This window comes from Symphalangus syndactylus, chromosome 19 (assembly GCF_028878055.3).
Source record: "Symphalangus syndactylus isolate Jambi chromosome 19, NHGRI_mSymSyn1-v2.1_pri, whole genome shotgun sequence".
Taxonomy (NCBI): Eukaryota; Metazoa; Chordata; class Mammalia; order Primates; family Hylobatidae; genus Symphalangus; species Symphalangus syndactylus.
This window is the reverse complement of record NC_072434.2, coordinates 9224749-9243492: the sequence shown is the minus strand read 5'-3', so window position 1 is coordinate 9243492 and position 18744 is coordinate 9224749. Positions and strand designations below refer to the sequence as shown.

The 18744-nt window shown below is 57.9% G+C and overlaps 1 protein-coding gene across 5 annotated transcripts in view; it reads left to right on the top strand.

Moving 5' to 3' along the window:
• The window catches only part of GLIS1 (GLIS family zinc finger 1), a 237084-nt gene that overhangs the window by 200060 nt on the left and 18280 nt on the right, over window positions 1-18744 (top strand). For all 5 annotated transcript variants that reach the window (XM_055233518.2, XM_055233516.2, XM_055233515.2 and 2 more), the window contains one exon: window positions 14222-14383. In XM_055233518.2, the coding sequence (XP_055089493.1) occupies window positions 14222-14383 (162 nt within the window). The remainder of the gene's footprint in view (window positions 1-14221; window positions 14384-18744) is intronic.

Genomic DNA, 18744 nt, shown 5'->3' with positions numbered 1-18744 from the left:
GGTCATAGCTGAGCAGCTCAGCACAATGGCATCCTTTTCTTTTTGTCCTCCTTAATTTTAGAAGCCAAAGCTAAATGTTTTAATTTTATATTATTCCTGACATAATGCTAATGAGTTCCAGGCGTCCCTCTGAGTCGAGTGGCGCAGCTCTGCTGAGCCAGGCATCTGGGCTGGGCTGCGCGCCCCAGGACGGCTCCTCCCGCCACCCCTTGGTTCTCCATGGAGCGCCTCACGGCGCGCTTCTCCTCAGGGGCCCCTTCCTGCTCTCCCGTGTGGATGTAACTTTTTTCAGTGGACACGGTCCTGTCTCGCAAGTGGTGGCCACGGGGTGTTTCTCCCTTGCCCAGAGGAGGGAAGGCTCATGTGAGAGCCGGGCGGCCTGGTGGCCGGCAGATAGCCGCTTCCCTCTCAGACTCCTGGGATGAACAAGATGCAGGTGAGGGGTGGGTCGCCTCCCCCACACCCTTCCAGAACTTTCCAACCTGTTTTGAGCCGAACAGCTGGCGATTTGGGGTTTTAAGAGAGACCAGTGCGCTTACTGCAGTGGCTGTTATTGCTAGCGTTATTTTCTGGTGACATGGAAACATTTAGTCCTTTGTTTTTAGTCATTTCTTCCCTGTGGGCCAGTGTTTCCTAAATCAATAGACCACTCTGCTTTTGACCTAATGCAGCATAAGCACAGGGGCCAGGGGTTTGGTATCAGACAGCCCTGGCTCCATTCCCACTGCTGCTCTCACTCCTCAGGGGCCCTGGGCCCAGGCCCTCTGGGAGCCTCTGTCTCCTCATCTAGGAAAGGCAATTACAGTGGCACCTTCTGTCTGGAGCACTCCAGAGGTTAAACAAGGCAGTCCGCCGACAGGGCAGCATGGCCTGACTTGAGGGCGCCCATCCGCAGCAGTTTTCCTCCCTTTTCCCGTGTCCACGTCCCCATGTGGGAGGACCGCTAGTGCTCTCTGTTTTACTTATGTCAGGTCCAAACCTGAAGTCCACAAACTGGAGTGAGAAAGAGAAAGAAAAAGTAACTTTAAATGTTCCTTTCACTCCCTTCCTATCCTGAGCCCCGGCGTGCTGGGTAGCAAATCTCTGGCAGTTCACAGATCACTGCCCATCTTCTCTCTTGGTTTCATGCAAATTCTGGAGTTTGGGGGGCTTACACTGAGCCAAGGGGCCCGTAGAGTCATTTGTCACATTGACACCTGCTGAACCATCCTGCCCCATCTTTGGCCCGAATCTGCTTGTCCCTGTCCATCTAAAGGCTGCCTCAGAGCCAGCCCAGACTCTGTGTCTTCTCCATTGTGCTGGGAGGGGACCTCCCTGAGGCAGCCAGAGTCCTGCCTGGATGCCCCAGGTGGCCTGGGCCTTGCTGGGAACAGCCCTGCTTCAGGTGCCACAAACCTAGCCAGTGGTGCTGTCAGCAGCCCCAGGGCACAGCCCCACGGGTGAAGGGGGAGAGCTCAGGACCTCACAGCTTTTAGGGACCCATGCCATGTACATGCATCTGGCTTCCCTCCAATGTCCCTGTCCCAGCTAGAGCATCGTTTGAGGGTGGAAGTACAGGAAACTTTGCTCTTTCCTCATCACAAGGTCTCTCCCGGCCCCCACTAATTTGGGAGGTGACTGCTGAGCAGCCAGGCACCTCCCTACCCGCCCCACACTTCCCTTAAGGCTCATTTGTTTGTTGCTTGATTCTTTCATTCATTAACAGATGTTCACGAACACCCGCTCTGTGCCAGCCCCTGTGCTGGGCACTCTCCGATGGGTTTATGGCGGAAACATCGTTTGAAATATTAACTGCCTGTGACTCATCCGTGTCCAGAGTTCTTTCCATTCGGCCCTGCGGCCTGGGATTTTGAAACCCAAAAGCCAGGAATTTACTCCTGTCTGCTCTGCTTTCTGCTAAGTCATCTCCTTCCCCCCGGCGCTTCAGTGGAGGTGCAGTGCTATTCCACACGGACCCCTTTGACAGATGAAAACTGAGGCCCATAAGGGAAAGGGATACCCTCAGGGTTCCTGGCCCAGGGGGCTCCTCTGGCTGAGTCTGCTGGGCACCTGCTTATAACCAGATGTCGCTGTGGACAGCGGGGCATTTGGGGAGGAGGCAGTGGCTCCCAACTGCTGAGAAGCTGGGTGAGCCCTTGAACAGTGGCCTCTGAGCCAAGGCTGTGGCCCTCCCCCTTCCTCAGCTTTGGTGAGTGATCACCCAGGTGCTATCATCACTGGCCACAGGAGGAGCTGTGGATTACAGACCTGTGTACCAGGCACCTTCCTCACCAAAATCCCCCAGCTGCAGGATGAACAGACCGAGCCTCAGACCCCCAGACAGTTTCCTTTACCACCTGGTGCCTCAGTTTGCCCATCTCAAAAGCAGCATCTCTGTCCTGCCTCTCACAGGGCTGCTGTGATGCCAGGGAAGAGAAGGGCTTTGCAGATGGAGGCACTTGGCCACCAGAAGGGTTTGCCTCTGTCTGTTCCCAGCTTCTCCTTCCCTCCCTGGTTGGTTTCCTTTGGTTTGTGTATGTGTGTGACTGGTTTCCCGCTATAATTCACCTCCCTTCCCTAACTTGAGTGCGTGTGCAGGGCTGATGTCCTGGGTCTAGGCCATCACTGTTTTTATCCATCTACCTTTACTAAGTGCCCACTGTGAGTCCAGGCACTGGGCTTGACCAGCGCAGGAGGGTGTGATGTGGGCCACTAGGCCTCATGCACATACGGCCCTGAGATGCCAGCACAGGGCCAGCCCACCTTGGGGCCTCTTGGTCAATCATGTGGGTGGCTGGGTGGGTGTGGGGAGGACCAAGGCAGGTTAGCCTGGCCTATTGATACCACTGGCCCTAGGTGGCAGGCCAGCCCAATTTAGAACCGTTGGCTGTCCCCTGAAGGAGATCTCCTGAAGGTAACCTTAGGAACCATTTGCACCCTCTGAGCAGCCCTGATGAGTACATGTCATCCGGCTCTGTTCCTGAGCGTCTGGGACGGGAGGCTCACCATCTCTCCTGGTACAGCTTACCCTGCTACTAAGCAGAGTGCTCTCGGTGGCCTCCCACCCCCAACTCTCTCAGGTCGCTGTGGCTCCAGGAGCTACACACCAGTGGATCTTCCCAGCCCAGCTCCCACCTCCACGCTCTTCACTGGCCTGGTGCTGAAACTGCCCCCTCGCGAGGTGGGGGTCTAGGGCCTCACGGGACATTTCTGGTGGGGTCTGAGCCTCAGGTGCACACTGGCAGGTCCTTTCCACCCACTCAAGATGGGGAGCTTTGCCTGTGGTACGTGTGTGATAATTCTGGTAACCTGACACTGGGTTTTCTTTCAGGCAGTGGGTGGAGAATCTCTGGCCTCCGCCCTCCCCAGGCAGCCCCAGATGTATGTTGTGCAGTGCTGGGCATGGATGCATCTGTCACCTCTACCATCGCCCCACTGCCCCATCCTGGGCAGGTGGTCCCTGGTGGGCAGGCAGCTCGGGGTGAAGCTCAGGAAAGGGAGGTGGCTGGGCCGGGGTCACACAGAGCCAGGGCTGGACTTGGGTCTCAGACCCAGGTGTTGCTCACCACCCCTCTCCTTTTATTTCTTCTTGGAACTTGGAAGAGGATCCCAAAAGGGGGCTAACGTTACTGAGCACCTGTCCTGTGCCCAGTACCAAGGCCACACCCTGATGTCCACCGCAGGAGGACACCCCATTTGCAAGTAGAACACTGAGGCTCACAGGAAGAGGAGGAAGCACCTGAGCCCCAGGCCATCCCTGGGGGAGGGAGACCCCTGCTGAGGCCGTGGGGTGGGTTTGTTTGCAGAGAGGGTTGAGGCTGGAGGCCTGGAGAGACTGTTTTATTCACTGTGGCCCTCTTCTTCCTCCTGAAGCAGCGCTCACAGCCTCACGCCCAGGGCTTATGGTGAGGCACTGCACCACCGACAATCCCCCAGCAAACGGGAACATGCTCCTCTCCACGGCTTGGCTGTGTGGGCGGGGCGGGCTGTGCGAGGCTCCCCGCTGAGGTCTTATGTCTGCCTCTCTCCCTCCCAGGGCCGAGCTCTGAGAGGAGTGTGCAATGCTTGAGCGGTAGCAGAGTGGTAAGGGACTGGCAGTCCTGGCCGCAGCACCGGGATGACAGTGAGAGAACTGGGAAGGCCTCAGGCTTGAGCCAAGCCTAGAGTGACAAGGAGGACTGGCCAGTGAACAGGGGTACCTTGAGCAGAGGACACAGCACGGGCAAAGGCCTGGAGGCGGGAATGTGTGGCCTGTGGCTGCAGCGTGGGGAGGGAAGTAGACACTGGGCTAGAGAGGTCAGCGGAGATCTCTCAGGCTATGCATGCTGTCCCCAAGGCCAGGCCAGGCCAGCCACCACTCAGAGGTCAGGAGGCGCCGTGGACCCAGCCCCTCAGTGGACCCCACACCCACATCCATATTCTAGGTGGCCAGTTTCCGCGTGTGCTGTGCTATGCATGGGGCAGTGTGTCAGTGTGGCTGGTGGGTGGGGGTTAGTGCGTTTGTGAATGTGGCGGGTCTGGAGCTTGGACGTCTTTGGGTATATGTGTGAACATGTGTGTCCTGGCCCGTGTGTTTTTGTGATATGAGTCATGGGGTGTAAACATGGTTTATGTGTATGATGTGTAGTGTGTGGGGGCAGGGGGGTGTATGCAGTGTGGTGTGTGTGTGTGGTGTGGTGTGTGTATGTTGGGGGTATGGTACGTGTGTGTGGGAGGTATGATGTGTATGTATTGGGGGTGTGCTGTGATGTGTGGTATGGTGTGTGTGAGGGGTATGCATTCATGTGCTGTGGAGTATATGTGTGTGGTATGATATGTGTGGGTGTGTTATGTGGTATATATATGGGGATATGGTATGTGTGGGTGAATTGGGGTGTGTGTGTTTGGGTGTAGTGTGTGTGTGAGGGAGTTTCTGGGTCTTGGGGGGTGTGTGTGTGTGAATCCGTGTGTGTGTGTTGGTGTCCTGGGGCTGTGTCTGACGTGTGGCTTGGTTGGAAGGAGAGGTGTTCACATCAGAGTGTGTGAGTGTCCACATTTCTGGGCCTGTGGCTGGTGGCTTGGTGTACGTGTGTCAGCCATTCTATGCTGTGTGCTCTCTCCGGAGCCCTGGCCCCTAGCAGAGCCTCTTTCCTCATCCCAGACGATGTCTAGCCACAGCTCAGCACTGGGAGAGCCCCTGGATCCCACCTGTCCACTTGGGCCCAAGAGAAGCTGACTCAGCCCCTCTTGCACCTCCTACTTTCGGGGGTTCCACATGCCCTGGAAGGGTGGCTCTCTTGATCCTTGCTGGCCGGCCACCTTTCCAGGAGATGCCTCAACTGCACTGCTGGGGACAGGAACCCATTTCTTGCCCAGACAGGGACTTTTGCCAGAGAAGAACCCAGCCCAGAGCTGTCAGTGCGTTCCTGGCGAGGAAGGGTCAGGGTGTCCGCAGCCCCCACCCCCTCAGCCTTGAGATCCTCCTTCCAAGGACAGGCCCACCCGGACGGGCTCCCAGAGGAGGCGTATGGTCCCTCTGTCCCGTTCTCCCTTGCCTCACGGTGTGCCCCCAGCCCTCCCTGGCCTGCCAGCTCCTCTAGGTGCTTATGAAGGCCCAGTGAGCAGATGGTCTCGCCTCTCATGGCAGTGCTCAGTCATGGCTACCTGGGACCAGAGTGTGCCCAGGGCACAGACCTCGGCACTGGAGGTGAACCCAGGCTCCATCCCATGAGTGGGTGCTGGGACTCTGGCACTTCACCTAAACTCAGTTTCCACCTCTGTAACAACAGGGGTTGCAGGATTAGTGAGATGGTGTTGAGGGAGAGCTTGGCCCAGTCCTAGGCACATGTCAATGTGATAGCTGCTGTTCTGCTCAGTGCCCCGCACATGCCCCACTTTCCATTCATGTATGCAGGTGGCACCACGTCCCCAAAGACCAGACCCTCGAGAGCCTCACGGTCCAAATCAAAGAGCCCAGGCCAGTGCCCTCCAGCCTCACCCCCAGGAACCTCCTCCCATCTGTGCTTTCCATTCTTGCCTCAATCTCCCCACGGAGGACTGGTGAAGCCCCAAACTCTGAGGAGACCGTCAGGGAGCCCCACAGGGGAGCACAGGACAGTAACCTCAGGCCAGCCAGCGGCACCTCCCAGAGTGCAGAAGCAAGGAGTGGCCCTCAGTGCCCAGCTCGCTGGCCTTTAGAGCTGGCCAAACGCAGGATTATTTGACATCTTGGAGAAGGAGCTGGCACTGCATTTCTCCCATCCACATCATTGTTGTAAAGTAACTTAAAAGTTTGTACAGAAATGAGAAGTTGGTCCCTGAATGGCTGCCAGACTTTTGTAACCCAATATATTTTACCCTTAAACCAGAAATGTGTTTATTTAGAAGCAAGTCACTGGCAAATGCTAAAACTGAAGGCATTTCCTCCCCTGCCCCCGTGCCATGCCCTGTGCCCCCAAACCTCCTCTTCACTCTCTGTGTCCAGATTCTTAGTTAGAGCATGAGAAACTGAACCCTGCCTCCTTTTTGGGCCATGCCAGCTGCAGGCAGGAAGCTTGACATTCATTAGGCACCAGCTACGTGCCAGTTCCTACACTGGGCATATTCTTTTATTTACTTCTGCCAGCCGTTTGTGATGGCCCCATTTTAGAGAAGAGAAGAATGAGGACAGAAATGAGACGTGACTAGCCCAGGGTCAGGCTCCCCGTGGTGGATCCCCAGCGCAAGCCTCTGTCTGCGTGACTTGATTTGCGGCACTTTGGTTTGCGGCACGGTGTCACCAACTCACATGTGAAACAGGGCCCTTGGTTCTTCCCCAGGAGCCAGAGGGAGAGAAGAGCCATCACCCAGTGCTAGTGGCATGCCAGGCACTGTGCTGGCGTTCCCCTGCATGCTCTTAGCCCGTCCACAGATGCATAAAAGGCTGAGTGTGGCTTGCTGAGGAAGGTGGACCCATCCTGCAATTCGAATGTCTGAGCCAGCACCCAGAGGATCTTGGGCTTCAGCCTTCCCCCTCCCCCAGCCAGAGCTTGAGGGGTCCCTGGGCTTGGCCCAGAGGCGAGGATGCCACCCCCTCCCTGGCTCCTGGGATGGCTCCCCTCTGTCTTTCATCTCCTGCCCTCTGCTCTGTGAGCTGCACGCAGCGGTAATGGATTGCAGTGGACATTTTTCAATTAGGTTCTGATTTTCCCCTGCCTGTCACTATAAAACTCCAGATGGTCTGGGGCTTCACGGTTCCCGGGGTATTTTCCCCGTTTTTTTAATCTTCTGTTGTAACACGCCCCACGTGTGGGAATTGGGCCTTTCAAGGCTGTTCTGTGGATCAGCTGGTACTTTCTTCTCCACTGTGCCACCTGGTTTTCCTTTCTGCATGGAGGCATCCACTGTGGGCATCCTGCCTTCCCAGCGTCAGCTCTGGGGCTGGGCCCAGGCCTGGCCTTGCCCCAGGAATGGAACGTGTGACGCCTGGTTTGAAATGATAGTACTAGCTTCCGAGAGAGAACTTGTTTTTTGGTGCTTTAGGTAGGAGTCCCCGAGGCAATGGCCAGAGTGGTTAGGGACACATATAGACTCATCAGCCAGACCCGAGGTCAGATTCCTGCTCCGTCACTGACTGGCTGTGTGACCTGGAGCCAGTGATGTCACCCTTCTGAGCCTCAGTTTCTTCTTCTGCAGAGTGGGCTGGCAAGTAGCTTCCTCGGCGGGACACGTTGTCTGAATTAAATGAAACACACACAGCACTTGGCCTACGATGGGTGTCAGAGAAAGTGTCACCCAGTCACTTCTATCATTCTGGGTTCACCCCAACTTCATCTTCAAATATATTTTACTGTTTGTGTATTTTGGGGTAAATAAGAAAACCCTAACCACCTATTCTTACATTTCTCAAGATTGTTGGACATGCCTGCCTTTCCTTCTCCCCATCCTGGGTACCCCCCGCCCTCGGTATCACCCTCTCTGTTCCCTTGATGTGGGAGCTTTTCCTTCTAGCCAGATCAGTCTGTTGTGTTTTTGGTTATTTGAGCCAGTGTGTTTCACATCCGCCCTCAACAGAAGGTGCCTGTATCATTCTCTGCATGGACAGACGGTGTCAGAGCGCTGATGCCTCTGCACACAGTGGCTCACAGAGCCCCCACAGTGTGCCCCTTCTTAACAGCTGAGGTATCTGGTCTCTGACAAGTGAAATGAGCTCACCCTGATTCATCGGGTCGGGAAGCGTGGAGGCCAGCTTTGCACCAGGATGATCTGAAGCTGGAATGCAGTGGTGTGGGTATAGGGGGTTGGAGGGTACAGATGCCACAAAGCCAGCACCAAGGGACCAGATCATGCTGGCCAGAATGCCAGGGTGAGGATCTGTACGTGTTGAGGCACTGGGGAGCCATGCAGGGTTTGAGCGGGGAGGGACAGAGCCATGGGCTTAAGTCTTCTTTTCATATAGCTCGTGGAAATGGGTTGGGAAGGGCAGGAGGGAGGCCGGATGGCACCTGTGCAGTCACCCAGGTAAGTGATGCTGGGGTGTGGATTAGGGCAGTGGGTGGATAAGAAGAGAAGGGGGCAGACCTGGAAGGTGATTACAAGGTGGCGTTTCCTGGGTTGGTGGCTGGTTGGATACGGGGGCCAGAGAGGAGGGAACCTGTTCCTGCCTCGAGCATCCAGGTAGAAGGTGGGAGGTCAGGGGCCCCATACCCACCCAGCCCCCTCACCATGAGGGGCTGAGAGGCCCCCAAGATATGTGCTTGAGGCTTAGGGGCCCATGTCGCACCCTCCTGCACCGGTCCAGCCCAGTGCATGGACTCACGGTAGGTGCTTAGTAAAGGTAGATGGAAGAAACAGTGACAGCTCAGACCCAGGGCATCAGCCCTGCGTGACCTGGGGTGGTCCAGCCAGCAGAAGTCGCACCAGAGTCCCTCAAGTGAAGAGCCTGTGCCACATCAGTCATTGCATGGAGTGGCTTCTGTGAAGTCTTTAGGATCAAAAATCCCCAAATTATTTGCCTGCTCCAGAAGGAACCACTACCCCATGTGTTTGAATGAAGGGAGCCCCCAAAACTCCCATTTCTACTTTCACCTCTCCTCTCCCTGCTTCCCCTCCTTCTCTGCTCAACAGATCCTTAGCTGTTTGTAGAACATATCCCACCTCTTCCAGCCTCCCTGCTTTTGTTCATGCTTTGCTCTCTCCCTGGAATGCTTTTCCTGGCTCTGTGTTTCCAGCCTCTGCCTGGGCATCAGGGCTGAGCTCCTCTGTGAAGGCTTTTGTAGCTCCCCAGCCTCTGCCAGCCAGAAGCCCCTGGGTCAGCCCCTTGCTAGGGCTCTGAACACTTTCCAGTGTGTTTGGAGCTATGGGTCTTTGATGCCCTTGGGTCTCAGCTCCCAGCACACTGCCAGGCACACAGAGGGGCAGCTGAGTGAGGCAGGAGGATAAGAACCTGTGTGCTCAAAGAGGAGAGGATGAGTGAGTGACTCCCAGAAGTGCATGAGTGGAAGGATGGGGGGTGCACAGTAGCAGGGATGGGGTGGCTGGTCAGGTGGGGGTGGAGGGATGGGGTACACAGCTGGCTTTCAGGCCACAGGGCTTACCTCGTTTTGCAGGCACTTCTTTCTCAGGAGAGATGGCAATTCTGCCTATGGCATAGCTCAGGCTCAGTGCCCCTGGCACAGGGGGAACAATCCCCCTCCCTGACCCCCCACATAGAGGCACTCAGCCCTTGCAGTGGGGGTCCAGGGTCTGCTCTGCCAGCCTGTACCCTTGGACACTGGCAACAGGAAGCAGGTGTCTGTCCAGGACAAATGTACTGTAGAGCCTGAGGTGACCGGGGTGTCAGGAAGGCCCTGCCCCAGTGGCACTCCCTGTGGTGCAGACCCCATGGAATCATTACGATGCCCTCAGGTCATGGTGCCATTACCTTAAGGTAAGTCCCCCCTCCACCTGAGAAACCAAGGTCTGAAGCCAGGGATGTGCTAGATGGCTGCATTTCTGCTCTCACAAGCCCCATGCATCCATTCTGCAGCATCTGTGCCCCCACAACCCAATGGTGGGGGTTCCCTCCCTGCAGCCCTCCCAGCCCTACACAGCCTGTGGATGGGGCCCCTTCAAGCCACGCCCACCCCAGAGGCTACCTCGCACTCATTGGAGGCTGCTCCTGGGACCCAAAGAGCTCCCCCTGGGCTGGGTCTACACCAGGGTCGGTGTGTGTAACCCCTGTGCTGGCTGCACCCTGAGCATCAGCTCCCCATCCGTCAGTGGGGACAGTAATACTTGCCTACTGGGCAGTGGAGAAGATAAGGCGCCACATTTGTGACAGCACCAGGCCCAGCAGAACCAGGCACACAATAGGTGCTGAACTGATGGTCGCTCCCATCCCTCTCTCTGTGCCTCTGTTGTCCCCATCTGTGCAGTTGTTGACTAGGAAGGACCACAGGGACCTTGGCAGGCAGCTGCAGGCAGAGCCCATAGGCCCTCAAGGCCCCTGGCGTGTCTGGGATGCTGGTCCTGATGGGGCATGACTCTGGCTCTGCCAGGGGTGCCTGCAGCATCCTCATCCCAGACCAGTCCTGATGGGGCAGTGCCCCTTCATCTGCTGCTACCTCTGTTTCCACCTGGAGGGACAGGCCGCTCCCATCATGGCATCCCGGCCAGCTGCTTACTATGCCCCAGCCTGTGGCTCAGCTCTGGAAAGTTCCAGGGGGCGGGGAGCAGGACAAGGCTGGGCCAACAATACATGGGCACAGCACGGGCATCAGTGCACACACACGTATCGGGGTACCTTGCCGCACACTGGGGTAAGGGGGTGTACTCACAGGGGTATGTGGACCGCATGCCCAGCAACCCCCATATCATGCTTCTGTCCCACCCTTTGCCCCGTGATTGAGATGCCAGCCCTGCCCTCAAGGAACTCTCAAACTCTCAGCCTGGAGGCATGGGGAGAAGGCCATGGCTGTGCAGGGAACACCTACCCCGCAAGCTCACGGGTGTGGCAGAGGATGGGGTGGAGGAGGCTGAGGAAGGCTTCTGAGAGAGAGTTGCTTAAGCAACAGGAGTAGGTGTTTGCTAAAAGAGCAAATAAAGGAAAGGCATTCCAGGCCTAGGGAACAGCTGAAGCAAAGGCCTGAGGGCATGGAAATTCCTGACAGAATTCAGGACTGTTCAGACACAGTCTCCCTCCTGCAGATCACGCGTGGAGCGTCTGCGTGGGAGAGGCAGTTGGGTCCATGTTGGAAGACCATGAACACCAAGCTGCAGATCCCGTGTTTGAAAAATGTATGAATTAGATGGTCAGAGAGTTGGAAGGGAAGGAGTCCCAGGAGGGGGACAGTCCGAACAGAGGTGGGGGGTAGAAGCAACTGTGCTGAGCAGAGGGTTGCCCAAGGCAGGAATACACGGACCTCGGGGAGAAGATGATGTATCGATCATGGTCCACCATCCAGCAGTCTCCCACAGTCAGGAAAATGACGCAGCCTGGAGGAGTTATTGCCCTCTGCTGCGGATACCTCCCCACCGTGCATGGGCCAGAGGGCAACAAAGGCATGAGCTGGATGCTGAGAGGAAGCCCCACTCTCCAGCCCGGGCTCCCCCATCTCACGTTGGGGTGAACTTGGCACAAGGGCATTGCAGGCGAGCAAGGGAGGTGGCTTGCTGCCTATTTACTGCCCAAACAGGATTTCCTTCTGGTTTGGATGCATGGAAAAGGCACAACATCTGGAAGTAGGAAGCAGAACAGCCTCTAAAACCCAGCTGTGAGTGGCTCGCCTTGCACCCGCCCCAGCAGAGCACGGTCCCGAGTTGTGGCTGGGCTTCCAGGGGACAGGCGCAGAGGGAGCTGTCCCGGGGCCATCGTTGTCTCTCGTGTCTCTCGTGTCTCATGTCTGTCTGAGCAGCTCTGCCCTGGATGGGGCCTTGGTGACCCTCATCTAGAACTGCTACAATTGCCATCTTCCTGTCTTCTCCCCCGGTCCCCACTTGTCACCAGCAGCCAGAGAGGTCTTCCTAGGGCACATATCTGACCCTGTCCTTTCCCTTCTTTAGGAGAAGGGTCTCCACTGTCCCCAAGGTGGAGTCCAGGCTCACTGGCCTGGCATTCGAGTCCCCGCTATCTGGCCTCTGAGCTCCCTGCAGACTCCTTGCCCAGTAGAGCCCAGCCCAGCCACCCCCAGCGTAATGAACGCCACATCAACCACTCGGCGGCCTTCACAGGGAATCTGTGCCTTTCTCATGCTTTGGTGCCTCCCAGCCTGCCCTTCCTTGGCCTTCAGTGTGCGTCACCCCACTATCTTCTTTGGATCTGTTGGTCGCAGTTCAGGGCTCGGGCAGGGCCAGAGACCGAATGAGGTGAATGCATCAGTATTAGGGGAACTGCCTGCCTGTGTCTCCACACTGCTACGTCTGTCTAAGCTCGCTATAGTCATCAAGCCCGTGGAAGCATCTCGCGGCCCCCAGGCTGGCTTAGGCATCTCCTCTGTGTGGCCACAGCCCGTGTCTCCCTCCGTGACATCTCAACTGTGTCGCTTTATGATGGTGTGTGCGTGTGTGCGTCTCCCGCATGGGCTCTGTACACCTAGAGGGCAGGACCCGTGTCTGAGTTCTCTCTGCAGCTTGGCACTCACCGCAGACTGGAGCCAGTCTGTCCCAGTGAACAGCCTCGCACCAGAAACTACTTGATGTGCTGAACAGCCTTGAGCCAAGGCCATGAAAATCAGCCAGGTGGATCACAGGGTCTGAAATGAGCCCACAGTCCTCTCCAGGCACCCAGCCAGCTCCTCCCGCTACTCCCCGCAGATGAGCCCCAGAGATAAAGGGTATGAAGAGCAGGCTTTGGGAGCACCAGTCCTCGGGTAACACGGTTGCTACCAGCTCATCCTGGGCTACCTGCTGCTGGGAGCTCATGCTGGCTCCTGGTTCAGAGGGACGGGGTCCCATGGGCCCTGATCTGGGTTAGGTGCTCATGCTTGGCTGTTCAGCCCTGGACATGGAGGACGAAATCAATGGCTCATGAGCGGGCCAGCCTCCTCTGGTCCCTTCCTCCTCAAGGGTCACCTGCCCTAGGAAGGCAGCAGGCATAGCAGAGCCACCTGGCCTTTGGCATCAGACTTGGCCTGAGTCCTGTCATTGCCATGTCACAGCCCTGTGACCTTGGGCAGGTCACTTGACCACATGAAGCCTCCATCTCTGAGATGGGGCCATTAATGCCATATACTTCACGGCTGTTGTGTGTCCAACACCCAGCACCATACCTGGATGTAGCAGGCACCCGTCAGCGCTGGTCACCTCCTCCCACCCATGCAAGCAGATGGCCAGAACATCAGCCTGGCTGGGACAGGGACAGATGGGGAGAAGCTGGAAGGAGCAGCTCATCACACTGAAGGACCAGAGGCTGCTGCTTCTGCTGGGCAGCATTTGAGCTGACTTTGAAGGCTGAGGGAGGTTGGTGGGTGGCTGTGAGGGCTGAGGGAGGTTGGTGGGTGGCTGTGAGGGCTGAGGGAGGTTGGTGGGTGGCTGTGAAAGAGGGGACACTCCTTGCTGAGTGACTTGAATGAACAAGGCTGGAAACTGTCTGGCCAACCCCTGGTGTTGATCTAGGGCGTGGGGTGGGCCTAAAGAGAGGTGTGGAGGGCTGTATATGGTCACAGAGCCACAGGATCTATGAAGGGCCCTTCAGTTTACAAATGTGGCTCTTGTTTTGACAGTAGTTAGCATCGACTCTGTGCTCCAGACGGACAAACCCCATGACATTCACTGTCCTACCCCCTGGGGCCCTCATGTCAGCCTTGAGTGGTGGCCACACAGTCTCAAGCTTGACAACAAGGAAACAAGGCGCAGAGGGGTCAAGAGCACTGCCCAAAGCCTCTCTGGGACAGAGTCCAATTCAGATCCGGGCTGTGGGTCCATCCATATTTCAGCTCTCTGTGCTGGGACACACGCCTGCCCCCAGAGTCCTGATTCAGGGCTGTGCTGTGGTCAGGGCAGTGCTTCGTTTCCAGATGGCCCTGGGGAGGGGAGCCTTTCAGGTCCAGAACTGGAAAGGCCACTTTATTCTCCAGCCCTCATGCCCCATTTCTAAGTCAGGGTGCTATTTTTCTGGACTCACCAGGCCTTTCCGATAAGGCCTGGGCCCTGAGCACTTCATGGGCAGCTAATCTGGAGCTCTAGAGGCTGTGGCAGGATGGGAGGGGCAGGGGTGCTGGGGCCAGGCAGGCCTGGGGGGTTAGTTTCCATGCAGGGGTGGGGTGCGCACTGGGCTGGGAGTTCCCCTCACCAGCCTCTCCTGCAGTTTGAAGGCTGCAGCAAGGCCTTCTCACGGCTGGAGAACCTCAAGATCCACCTGAGGAGCCACACGGGCGAGAAGCCGTACCTGTGCCAGCACCCGGGTTGCCAGAAGGCCTTCAGCAACTCCAGCGACCGCGCCAAGCACCAGCGCACCCACCTAGACACGGTAGGCCCAGCAGGCAGAGGCCCAGGGCGGGTGGAGGACGGCCGCACACCTGCCACTCATTCAGTGCGGAGCCCCTGCCTTACCCTTTCGCCCCACTGATGTTCCAGGCAGGAGATGCTTGGCAGGGTAGTGGGTTGGATGGCGTCCTCTGCATTCTAGAATGTTGAGCAGTTATCCCTGGCCTCTCTCCACTAGATAGGAGGAGTGTTCCCACTCCCAGTCACAACAACCAAAACTCTCTAATGCCAAATGTCCCCAGGGGTGAGGGGAGGCAAACCTGCCCCAGTTAAGAAGCAATGCTTTGGCCTGTGGGTACCAGCCTGGGCACCGGAGCCACGCACAGTCTCCTGGAGAGAGCACACTCGCCTTCCTGTGTCCCCTCCCCAGAACCTGTCAGCCATGCCGGAGCAGATTGCTCCCTGCTCTTCCCGTCCCCTCGGTAGACACAGGTCAGAGGCTCTCCAGGGCAGTCTTTTGTCCCTTGAGCCCTGCAGGTGAGGAGTGGAGGTGGGCAGTGCCTAAGACTCCAGGCTCCTGCAGGTGACCCAGGCCTCCAGATACTGGCTCCCTTCCCACCTCCCTTCCCTTGTTTGTGCCAGGCATAGATAACAGCAGCTTTATTCCAGTGTCTGCCCAGGCAGCCCTCCGTGTGCCATTAATAGAGCGCTTCCTAAAACTTCACCCCCCAGGATCTCATACGGACCCTGCGCTCTGGGCAGGGGCAGTCACAAAGCCATTTGATAGATTAGGGAAGTGGGACACCTGAGGCCAGTGCCTGCTCATCATCGCACAGCTGGACGGTGGCAGAGCTGACTCAGACCAGGGCCTTACACTAGGCCCTGGGTGAGGGGCACGTGCCGGAGGAGGAGCCCAGCCCTCATGTGCTGCAGGAGACTGGGGTCTGCAGCAGAGCCATGTCCAGGCCCCAGGCTGGCTTCTCTATGCTTCCTGCAGGTGTTTGGGGAACTCTGTGGGTCAGAGGCTGGGGGATTTGGGTAGCTGCCCCCCAGCCCATCCAGTTCACAGATGAGGAGGAAACAGGGGCCCAGGAGGGCAGCTGACCCCTCCAGGGTAAGTTGGAGGCCATGAGACAGCAGAGGTCAGAGCTGAAAGGGCACTTGCAGGTCTCTGATGCCAGCCATTTACCTTAGAGCTGGGAAAACCGAGACCCAGAAAAGATTCAGTGCCCAGAAAACAGCAGGAAAGCAATGTTCTTGGGGCCAGGCCAGGCCTTGAGGGGGCCACTCTGCACATCTGGCCCCACAGTCTCACACATACTGCCCCCAGTTTCATCCTGGTGACCAACCAAGATGGGGCCCATTATCCCCATTTCATAAATTGAGACTCAGAGAGACTGAGTCATCTGCCCTGTCCACAGCAGGTGTGTGGCAGAGCTGGGATGCAAACCCGGGGTGCGCCACTCCAAGTCCAGTGCTCTCTGCTGGAAGAGCTGATGTGGCAGCCATCTTGGGGGATGCAGCAGAGCAGAGGGTTGAGGGTGGCAACGAAGGGCCCCATCCCCAACCCGAACCCAACTCTCCTCCCCTTCTCAGCTTCATTGTCACAGGCTGTGCTGCGGACATGAAGTGAGGAGCAATGCTAGCAAATCTCCCTGCCTTTGTCACCTTTTCAGCCCAAGGGGCCCGTGGCACCCTGGCCCAGCCCCTGAGAGGCAGGCTCTGTGCCCCAGCACCCCCAGTTATGTCTCCCAGAGGCCACAAGCCAGCACTGACAGTGCCAGGCCCCCCTGCACCCTCTCCCCACCCTCCCGTGCCTCTCGGGCCACCTTCCCTGTCCCTCCTCCTCCCTCCCTCCCTCCTTACTGCATTTCCTGGACCCAGCCCCAAAGCAACAGGCCTCTGGCCCCCACTTGGTGTGTGAACAGAGCCCCAAGGTCTAGGTCAGGCCAGGCCCAGAATGAGCCTGCAGGCTTATCTCAGGCCTTCGTCTCCCCAAGAGGTCCCCAGGAGTCCTGGGAAGTGCAGCCGCCAAGCCCAGCACCCCACTCGGATCCAGCTCCCCACATAAACACCGCAGGCAGCTCTGTGTTGCTAGTTTGCTGTCCCAGCACCCGCTCCCAGAGGCCCCTCGGGTCAGGCCCCTCACAGGGCAGGGCCTTGCTTTCCAGAGGGGACCAGCCATGTCCCCAGCTCCCCTCTGGCATTGGAGAATGTGGGATTCTCTCCATGGGTGGGAAAGTTTCTCAGAACAGACTGGAGAGGACCAGGCCAGGGTTCTGACCGTGTCCCTGACTCCTGGTCCTAGAGGTCTGAGGAAAGCCCCTGACCTCCCTGGGCCTCCTGAGAGGTAAAACCCCTGCTTCAGAGAGAGAGGGAGGTCAGCTGAGGTAGCAGGTGTGAGGCCCCACACACGGACTGGGCAGCCTTCCCCTGCCTGTCCTCTTACTGACTGGGCGCTGACCACATCCTTCCGTGTCCCAGGCTGTCATTGTGGGGCTCAAGTCCTGAGTGCACAGATCCCCTGAGTGCTGTCCTGCACAGGGCCTCAGCGTCCCCACTGGGATGATTCTCTCTCCCCTGCCCACTTCACTGACCATTCGAGGCCACCGAGCAGAGGAGGCATTCTAGCAGAGGCCTGCACACGCTCCCTCCCTCTCCCCGCTGTGGGATCTTGGGCAAAATGTAGGTCTCAGTTTCTTCTTCTGCAAAGCAGGATGAGTCTCATGGAGTGGGTGTGGCCTCAGGGAGATGGCAGATGGCCGGTGCTCAGCACGGGGCCCGCACAGGGGAGCGCTCCCAGCAGAGCTGGCCTCCAAGTGCAGATGGTCAGGGGCTCCGCACGACAGACTCTGAGCCTCCTCATTACAGACAGAGGGAGGCCGCCCGGCGCTGCAGCCCACATGGCCATTCCAGGCGGGGCTTGGCTGCTGGCTGGGGATGGCCACAGGGTTTCCCGAGGGCTCACGGGGAATGGAGCCTGAGGAATGTTCTACACACGTCAGGCCCTGGAAAAACAAACACAGAGATGGGCCTTGCCGTCCGTTTCCAGGCGAATGTGCCGGCAGATACAGAGCCAGCTTGTTTGCTTTTAGACGAAAGCGAGTGGATTTGTATCAGCATCCCCAAGGGACAGTCCTGGGGCCGGCTCAGGGACAGGGCAGGGCCATGTGTGTGCCTGGGCACATGTGAACGCACGTGTGTGTGTGTGGTGCATGGGTGTGTATGGTGTGGTGTGTGTGTGGTGTGTGGTGGTGGTTGTGTGTGTGTGTGTGCGTGTGTGTGTGTGTGTATGGTGTGTGAGAGAGGGAGCCTACCTCTGGGGTGGGGCGGGCTGGGGGCAGCAGGGGCCATCCGCGGCAGGCCTCCGCTCTCCCTCCCAGGCCAACCCCAGCAAGCTTCTCACTGCTGTCTCTCTCTTTTTGCTCTCCTCCGTTTCTTTAATCTGGCAACTCTCCATGGCAGCACCAAGGTATGGTCGTCTCTTTCTGCTTCCCCTCCTCATGAGGTCCCAGGGCCATGGGTACCTCTCCCTGGGTCTGAGGTTGGCCTGGCCTCTCCTTGGTCCAGCAGGGGCAAAGCTGCCTTGAGGTTCTGGGGGCAGTTCCACGTGGGTGTGTCTGGCAGGACACGGCAGTCCCTGGTACTCACTCTGAGAGGTGTCATTTCCTCCAATCCTTCTCCTGTCCCCTGCAGTCCCAGCAGGGCAGAGGTTTCTAAGAGAGCGGAAGCACTAGACGTGTCCACAAAGGGAAGCCTTGTGAGCTTCAAGCCCAAGCAGTGGCCAGAGTCCTCAAGCAGAGTCCTGTGGAAGCCTTGGGAGAGACTGGGATTCAATTAGAGCCACAAGTCCCCTGCCCTGGGTCACACAGACCTGGGATGAATCAGACAAGTCGCTCCCTGGCTGAGAAGACGGACACTGAGCAAACCCAGCACATAGGCTGGACAGCGCTTAGGGGGATGCTCTGGCCCCGGGAGGAGGTGGAGGATGCGAGGAGGGCTTGGAGAGGAGGTGACGTGGCTGCAGGAGAGCTGAGGAGGTGCTCATGGTGGGAGGTGCAGGGCCTGCAGTGCTGGGAGATGGCCTGTAGGGCACCAGGGAGCCACCAAGGGGTTTCAAAGGCAAGAGCGGGCCTGTGAGAAAGACCTTCCCCTCTGGCTGTGTGTGGGGAGCCTGAGGCCTGCAGGGCAGGGTGGGGCCTGGGCAGGAATTCAGGAGGGACAGTGGGGATGGATTTGGGGTCCACTTCTTATATTCTGGGTGAGCCATGGGGGCCTGAGGGGAAGAGACTTGTCCACTCCCCATGCACAGGGCACAGCCCCCAGCCCCGCCAGCCTCCCCAGCCTCCCCAACTCCCCAGCTCCCCTGCCCCCCAGCCTCCCCAGCCTCCCCAGCCTCCCCAG